Source organism: Meleagris gallopavo, chromosome 1 (assembly GCF_000146605.3).
Source record: "Meleagris gallopavo isolate NT-WF06-2002-E0010 breed Aviagen turkey brand Nicholas breeding stock chromosome 1, Turkey_5.1, whole genome shotgun sequence".
NCBI lineage: Eukaryota > Metazoa > Chordata > Aves > Galliformes > Phasianidae > Meleagris > Meleagris gallopavo.
In genome coordinates, this window is record NC_015011.2 from 129812472 (window position 1) to 129821542 (window position 9071).

General features: G+C 40.8%; 1 protein-coding gene across 1 annotated transcript; it reads left to right on the forward strand.

Annotated features, from left to right (window-relative positions):
* Positions 1 to 79: 79 nt before the first annotated feature.
* Positions 80 to 8628, forward strand: CNOT11 (CCR4-NOT transcription complex subunit 11). Its single transcript, XM_031557622.1, has 6 exons — positions 80 to 283; positions 3364 to 3516; positions 4074 to 4276; positions 5072 to 5274; positions 6741 to 6837; positions 8283 to 8628. Exons 1-6 carry the CDS (start codon positions 169 to 171, stop codon positions 8478 to 8480), a joined length of 969 nt encoding a protein of 322 aa, XP_031413482.1. The 5' UTR covers positions 80 to 168; the 3' UTR covers positions 8481 to 8628.
* The last annotated feature ends 443 nt before the right edge of the window (positions 8629 to 9071 follow it).

The window sequence follows — 9071 nt, forward strand, 5'->3', positions numbered from 1 at the left end:
TGCGCCGCCGTTTGTCGTCGGCGTTAGTTTTACCATACGTTTTCTCCACGCTCGAGGACTCCGCCGGGTAGCGATTACCTCTGGAATCAAGGCTTGCTTCTCCTTTCTCTCCCCGCAGGCTTCTTGCCGCCCATAACCCCGCCCGAAAAGTTCTTCCTCTCGCAGCTGATGCTGGCCCCCCCCAGAGAGCTATTCAAGAAGACCCCGCGCCAGATTGCAGCGATGGACGTTGGAAACATGGCCCAGTCGGTGGATATAAGCGGGCTTCAGCTGGCCTTGGCGGGTAAGGAAGGAGCTTCGGCACCGTTGCGAATGGAAATGTTAATTGCCGTTTGGCTTTGAGGCGCTCCTGTCTGTGCGTGTGGAAAAAGTTGGACGAAGCTGCAGTGTCTTCAAGCATAGAGAAACTAAAAGTGTAGTTGTGGCATGGCTGCTTTATCCTACTTAGATACGTCACTGCCTTACAAATAAGACCAATTTTCAAGTATAGGAAGATTTTCACCTAAAGTTTGGTATGCTTTTTTGTGTATCTTTATCCCTTTTTCTTCTTTGCTGTGGTTTTGGTATGAGAGAATATGAGGTAACTGCTGTGCAGCAGTACAGCAGCACCTGGCAAATAGGCTGTTCCAATTGCATCTTCAGTTTTGTGTGGTCAGATTTTGCAGTTAGCTCACCAGTGGGAAGTGGTCTGCCTTTACTAGGCTATAAGAAAGAGGAACTCAGTGCTCATTCTTGGGCAGGAGGAAAGGAGGAGAGATATGATTGTTCTGATCGTGTGGAGCAACAAGTTGCATCTGGAGCTAATCTGAAATGGAAAATATTCATTGGAACAAGTTGCCAACTCAAGCAGTTTATTTCCTAGTACATACAAATGGTACTACTTCAAAACTGATCATCCCACTTCTGTGAACACTGTGATTTCTCTCTGTGAGGTCAGGCATTACTCTTTCTGTCCTGCAGTCATAGTTTGGTGCTGTTATTTTTATGTAGCACTTGTCACTGACTTTTACACTCTGCTATGCTGTTCCCAGTGTCCTCAGCTGCTGTCTCCAGGCAGCAGGATCTTTGGGAAGTGCAAATAGAATATCCAAGCATATCTGCAAAGAGGGGAAACAAACTGTTCTGGTTCTTCTGTACATCCTGTATTTTTGAGACTGCTTTCTCAGTCTTATAACTGTAGCTTCCTAGAATAAATTCCTTCTATTAGCTTTCTTAAGAGACAGCTGCTGTTGCATCTCTGTTAGTATAGTGATGCTTCTTGACTGTCTGTGTGCAGCGTTTCAGAAAGTCTGTCGCTTCTTCAGAAGCTGGCAGTGTATGTCCCCTATGTATGGAGGATGAAGCCAAATTATTCAAAGTGTGTAAATACTTTGTGTCATGGTGCTTAAATAGGTGTTTGGGGTGTTGTAGTTTCATTGTTTTCCCACCCATTTCACAGAACAGCTATGGGCCTTCTAAAATTGTGGCCCCTGACATGAATTCAGGGCTTTTTAGGGCAGGATGATTGACTTGCTTTAGAATACACCTGCGGAATAGAGTACTTGGCTTCTGAACTTCAGTTCAGTTGGTGACACACTGGAACAGGTTGCCCAAGAAGGCTGTAGATGCCCCATCCCTGGAGGCATTCAAGGCCAGGCTGGATGTGGCTCTGGGCAGCCTGGTCTGCTGGTTGGCGACCCTGCACATAGCAGGGGGGTTGAAACTGGATGATCATTGGGGTCCTTTTCAACCCAGGCCATTCTGTGATTCACTGTGACAACTTTTCTTGTAGGCTTTTCTGTTGAATGTCAGTTGTTGGAAAAGAGCATCTTGGGAATCAATATTAAAACTTGCTTTGTTCTATTCTCTCTTCAGTCCGCAGAATATTCATTCAATCCTTGATCTATTCTTGGTTGATGGTGCATTACTGTATCAGAAGTTGTCACCTGCTTCCTGCAGGGACCTGAAGTGTTTGTGTGCTAACTTCCATGTGATATCAGGGTAATTGGCCTGTCTTGGCATTTGGGCTTGCAATAAATACATTGTAGATCTTTCTACTAAGAATCAAGGAAAGGTTCTTGTTATCTGTTAAAAGGAAAAGAGAGCCTGATAAACCATCCTAAGTGATTGCATTCAGAGCGGTTGTTTTCTTCAATTTGAATGTATTCAAGTTGCTGTGTTCTCTTCTGAAATACAACTGTGTTCTAACTAATAGCACTCATCTCTTCCTTCTGCTTACTCTGGGCTGCCCAGGGCGGTGATGGGGTCGCCATCCCTGGAGGTGTTCAGGAACATTTAGATGCTGTACTGAGGGACATGGTTTAGTGGGCAATAATGGTGGTGGGTGAACAGTTGGACTGGATGGTCTTGGATGTCTTTTCTGATCTTGGTGATTCTATGATTCTATTGTGACTTTTTCGAAGCAGTGAAAGTTAGAATGTCAACCCAATGTATCTAAATAAAGGGCTCATTTAGGCTTAAAAAAGCAGTGAACTGAAATACTTTCTCTTAAACTTTTTGTTCTTCTAATTAAGCATCATTAGTCATTTGAGATAAGTGGATTTGAGGGGATACGAACCCATCAGTGACTTTATACCTATACTGATAGATGCAAGTTCTAGACTATAGATGATAAGAATGAAGGACTCCCTATGTTGTCTTGTTTTCCTCTCAGAGAACTTATGTTAACCCAGCTGATCCCTCCAGGAGCTAAATGATAGAACTCACAAGCTGCAATTTCCAACAGAAAGTGTACTTTGCTTAAAAGGAATAAGGAGGGTGTACTGAAGCTGAAGGCACTACACTTAATTAATCACTCGGATAAGAAGTGGTTTTGATTTCGTGTGAGACCAGCAAATTTGGACTTCAGATTACTTGAGACTTAATCTGCTACTTAATATCCTCTTTGGGAGCGGGAGGGAAGGAACATAAGGTGGCATTGTGTGGTGGGCTCTTGGCTTTCATGCATATTGTTGGGTTTTTGTTGGACTGTTATTATTACAGGAAGTAAATGTATCTCTGCAGATTTCTCTCTTTGCTGCTCTGAGAAATGATTGCAAAACTGGATAGAGTTACGTGAACTCTTTCAGGACTATCATGTGAATGTACCAATTTGATGCAATCTGATATTAAAAGCAGTTACTTAACTTTTTAAAGTCAAAACTGTCTGAGATTCATTTCTACTTCCTTATTCTTGCTGTGTGCTGCTGGCCTTCTTCTATCAGCTGGCATTCTGAATACTAGCAAATACATACTAAATTTCATGTTGTTATGGGTTTTTTTGTTTTGTTTTGTTTCAGCTAAAAAACGTTTGCCTAACTTCTAGCATTCTGGCATCTCTCTTTCGATTTCACACTTTAACATTCTGAACTGACCTTCTTGCAGAGCGTCAGTCTGAGTTGCCAACGCAGAGCAAGGCCAGCTTCCCCAGCATCCTCAGCGATCCTGACCCAGATTCTTCCAACTCTGGTTTTGACAGCTCTGTTGCCTCCCAGATCACTGAAGCATTAGTGAGTGGACCAAAGCCTCCTATAGAAAGTATGTATGTTTTCACATCTTTTTGTTTAACTCACGATGTGCCATGTTATTCATCTCCAGATGAAGCGTAGTATGATTCAAAAATATTTTCAGGGTATGAGAATGGGGATGAAGATGAATGAAGCGATGTACAACTGTATTAAACCGTCTCCAGATCAGTCTCAATCGTGTCCACATTTCCAGGCTTTTCAAAATCTGGAGTCTGTCTCAATCTGTTAGCCGTGTTACCTGATGCTCCTCAACTCGTAGCCCCTTGCACTAAGATCTACACTGACTGTAACACCTCAGAGAATCAGGTAGTGTGGCAGGGAAAAAGACCGTTCATCAGTGGCAGAAGCAGAAACGTAGTGATCCGATTCAAGAGGAAAAACATGCTGGCATAACAGCATCACTAAAAATGAGGAATAAATACTTGTCTGGGAGGAAAATAAGACTATAACACACTTCCCAGTATTGTTATAACTTAAAAACTTGAGGACTTTGGAGATATCCTTGTACTGAAATAAAATGAAGCTCGAAGTTTAAAACAGACATTTCACGTTGTTGTCTTTTTTTAGGTCACTTTCGGCCAGAGTTTATTCGTCCACCACCTCCACTCCATATATGTGAGGATGAATTGGCATGGTTAAATCCAATAGAACCAGACCACACGATTCAGTGGGACAAATCAATGTGTGTTAAAAACAGCACTGGAGTTGAGATAAAAAGAATTATGGCAAAAGCTTTTAAAAGCCCTTTGACTTCCCCACAGCAAACACAGGTAAGTATCGTGCAATTTTCTGCTTAAATTGATTTTCTAACAGGCTGTTAAACTTACGTGTTTCCAGTTTAAATTATCCAAGTTTTCTAATTGAGATTTCTGAAATGACTTGGTAAACACCAAGTAATCCAAGTTCTCAAAGCCCAGTGCTTTTGGTTAGGGTATGTACGAACAAGATAAGTCTTTAAACTTTACAGCACTGGCTGGATGTAGTTCAAGCTGATCAGTAAGTGAGTGGCACTGATATTTTTCTGTGTGAAATCTCTTGATAACTAAACTGCTTATGCTTCTGTGGAAGCTTTTCTTAAGAAATTAATTCAGAAATGCCAACACTGAATCTTTGCTCAATTTGGTAATATTACCCCCTTCATTTCAGTGGGATTTGAGATATTCATTATGCTAGCATCATAGAATGTGTGACATACAGGACTCTTTCTGACAACAATGAACTTTAAATTGAATTTTGTTTTTTTCCACTGGACAGAAAAGTAAAGAAGGAATTAATTCTTTCCTTCATTACCCACTGATCAAAAACTACTGAATGCCTTGGTAAAGGTTTTCTTATCGTAGAATCATAGAGTGGCTTGCATTGGAAGGGACCTCAGAGATCATCCAGTTCATTGGCACAGTTGTTTCTAAGTGGAAGTGTTAAAGAAATACACCTGCAATATATTTCAATAAACACATCTGTAGATATAATTCTCCTCTAGTTTAGATGTATTATAGCTGTTACTTCAAGCTGCAATCTGAATAATTAAGAAGCAAATAATTCAGACTTCCTTTTTCCCTCGGCAGCTCCTTGGAGAACTGGAAAAGGACCCCAAGCTTGTTTACCATATTGGTCTCACTCCTGCCAAACTGCCAGACCTCGTTGAAAACAATCCTTTAGTAGCCATCGAAATGCTGCTCAAACTGATGCAGTCCAGTCAGATAACAGAGTATTTTTCTGTCTTGGTCAACATGGACATGTCTTTACATTCAATGGAAGTTGTCAATCGGTAAGTACTATCTCAGATCGAAGAAAGTTTCCTGAAGTTTGTAAAATAATCTACTGAGCAGTTGAGTGATTGTGAAGCTGGCTGCAGGCTGTAGTTAGATGCATTCCAAAGAACACCAGAGGTAACAGAAATAGCAGGAGCTGAAGAAATCGTCAGTAAAGGAGAAGAGCATCAAATTCTTTTCCATCTCAATTTCTCAGCTTTTTTGCTTTAAGAGTAGGACTTAATGTGCTTTAACTAATCCTGCAGAGGAACACAGTGCTATGGATTTGTAGCTGTCTGCAACTACTGGATTGTTTGTTTCTTTCATAAAGGCTTTATTTGCTTTTCGTGCAGTTTCTTCTTGTTGGTGCCATTAGTTAAAGGAAAAAAAGCTCTTGTTTTGGTCCAGATTAAACTTATAAAGTTATGTATCTAAGAATCAACCTCACCTTTGTCTTCTTTTTCAGCTCTGATAGCAGTTCTTTTTCAACTGATAGCTGTTGTATTTTATTGGGACATCTGGAAATGCCAGTTTTGACCCTGGTGTGGAAGATGCAGGTTGTGGCAGGACAGAGGGCTGTTACTGTGAGAAGCATCTGCAAAACATTACTGCCACAGAGATGTCTTCTTAAACAGAACTTGCATTCTTTGTGCAGAATAAGTGAACAAAAGGTGTTATTGTTAAATAGCCATCCTGCTCTAAGCCCTGTCTTCTTTGGAAGTGACTTCTGCACATAGATAAAACTCTTTTTCTGAACAGAATGCGAGCCCTTGAGCTGCCTGAGTTTTCCCATTTAATCCCAGCGATCTAGAAGTGTAGCTTTCCTGCATTCTTCCATTTCTGTGGTGATTACTGAATGTGAACTGTGAAATCCAGCCTTATTCATCAGTCTCTTTGCAGCTGAATCGCACCTCGACTATCATTTGACAAAAGAATCCCATATGCCACCCTACTGGTGCAGAATTAAGCAGTTAGAGCCCTGTTGGTGGGGGTAATCATTACAACAGGGAAAAACAGTAGTAAGAAAACAGTTCTTATTCCTGTCTAGGATAGCTGCACAACTGGCCAGGCTTGCTGGCTTTTTCCACAGTAGAGCTACCATAGGAAAAAAACTAGATTTGAAAGAAATAAGGAAACTGGTCTGTAGATGTATAAAACAGTTATGCTGGTTGTGTCCTTCAGGAAGGAATGCCTGGATTCACTGAAGTCCCAACACGGATAAGCCAAATTATATGAAGAATCTCGTTACTCAGGCAGTATGGAGGATTGAAATTATATTGATTGACTTCTGTAATTTATAGCAAATGTTTGTATTAATGTCAAATACACTAGAGCCCAAATTTAACTCAGCTTCTGTACTGTGTTAGGTTTAAAAAAGAAACATGATCAGCAGTAGATTAATATCGCAGGTCTAACTCTGTTCTGCAGTGGAACCATTGAATTTATGGCTTCATAAAGCATTTGATATCTTTAATTTGAACAGGCTGACTACTGCAGTTGATCTCCCTCCTGAATTTATTCATCTTTACATCTCCAACTGTATCTCCACTTGTGAACAGATTAAAGACAAATACATGCAGGTGAGTGCTCTACTAAACTGGTTAGGAAAAAAGATCCTGTATCTCGCTCTGTGTAATACAAGCTTAGACTTCACTATAAGTTATTCTGTCCTTCTGCTATTTATTCCTAAGCATTAAATGGTTAATTTCTGCTTAGTTTTGAGCTCTAAGGTGGTTTTTTTTCTCTGACATGTACATCAGTTCCATACCTTTTGAGGTGATGTTACTCATGTGGAAGCCTCATCCTTCAGTTCTGCCTATTACTGACCTACAACAGCTTGCAGATATCAAAGACCTAAAACCTCTTTTCTACCCTCATAATGCTTCCCAAACCCATCTTTCTTCCTTGGTTCCACTATACAAGCTGTAGCTGCTTCACAAATCTTTATCCCCCTTGCAGCTGTTGTCTGCACGCTGCAAATGAGGTATTCCTTCTGTCCCAAACTTGCTCCCATTCATTTCACCGAGTGCCCAGTTGGTCTTGTTTTCCTGGATATGTTTTTAGTAAAGAACAATTCCATGCTTAGTTCACGCCAGGCTTGCTGAGTCTTGACCAATTTCTCCCTCAGCCTTCTTCCCTTCATATTGAAGGACTGCAGCCTCATTAGGCTCATGCAAAGAAGCCACTATATTCCTTTAAGCTTTTTGATTTCTTTTAGTGCCTTCTGTAGCTCTCCTATATCCTTAAGCTGCAAAAACCTAAGTAAATGGGATACAAGCACATTGTGGTTTTAGACAGCAGCAAAATCCTGTCATGGTTGTAATCTGGAAAGGCACTGAGGAAAAACCACTTGTTTTGGTGGCTGCTTGAAGCATTTCTGCTTTGGGACTTTGCCAGATACGCTGGACGGATACTCTAGCTTGTGACCTTTTGAATAGCTGGGCCTATTACATGAGGTAGCAGAAGAGTAAAATAGAGCTGTGCTGTGGCTGAGAACAGCTCAGCACCATGTTCTACTCTGGGGGCTTGTTAGCAGCTGTGTTTCAGACACAGGGGACAAAAAAAGGGGGAACAGAGGGCCAAGGAGCACATTCTGATCACTAAGTAGCATGCAAGGCCTGGGGGATGTCACTTTTGTTAATCCTGCATGAGGTTTCACAGCAACTGAAACAACATGTTTTGCAATGTCCCCAGTCATGACAACATCTTAGGCTTTCATCCCTTCTCTCAAGACTCTGTATATAAGGTTACATAATAATGAAATGAAATACAGTGTATAAGTGAATGTGATGTATCACTTGTTTAGGGGATTAATCTCGAAGGCACCTGTATCTATAAGTACAGTACTGTAAAGCAGAGGAGTCAGTCCACTTTTAAATACAGTAGTAAAAGGAGAGGTAGAAGAGCATGAGCAGCATGGTCAAAGCTTCAGAACAAGGACTGCTGTACCTAAATTTCTCCTGAAGGGGCTGTTGCATTGCATGCAACATGTACGAGGACTGAAACCATCTCTCTTCTGTTTCAGAACCGCCTGGTACGCCTTGTTTGTGTCTTTCTTCAGTCTTTGATCAGAAACAAAATTATCAATGTACAGGACTTGTTTATAGAAGTGCAAGCGTTCTGCATTGAGTTCAGCCGGATCCGAGAAGCTGCTGGCCTTTTCAGATTGCTGAAGACCCTGGACACTGGGGAAAACCCATCAGAGACAAAAACTTCTAAATAAGACTGCGCTGTCAGTGGAGGGAAAGAAGCCTGTCAGTATTCTGTACTAATTAATTGTATATTTCAAACTGAAATCACTGGATTAATGATGTCATACACTATAAATAGCATTTTATGCATTTAAATAATAAATGTTTTTCTCAGATGTGTGCTCGAGTTTGGACATTAGACTTCACATTTCAGGTATTCTGGACTACAGGTTGCATTCACATACTGGACTAGAAGCTCTTCCTAGAGTGGAATGTAAATACTGCTTTCCCTTCTGCATTAAATTCAAGTATGTACTGGTACTTACTGTCTCTGTGTCCAAAACTGTTCACAGATAACTGAAGGCAGCCACTATCCAAATAATTAACTTAAATTCATATCATTTCTTTGCTCTGTAAGGCCTTCTGAAAAGGAAGCAACTTCTAATGAGGCATGTAGTTCTCAGCAGGTAAGGAAAAGTCTGTCTTGATGTTTAGAATAAGATAAAAGGATTCCTTGGATTGATGGGATTTTTCTAAATCTCCTGTTTTACACAATGTAATCTTTTTGTAAGATGTCCTGTAAGAAGTTCTCTCTAGGCACTGGAGGATTAGACAGCTATAAT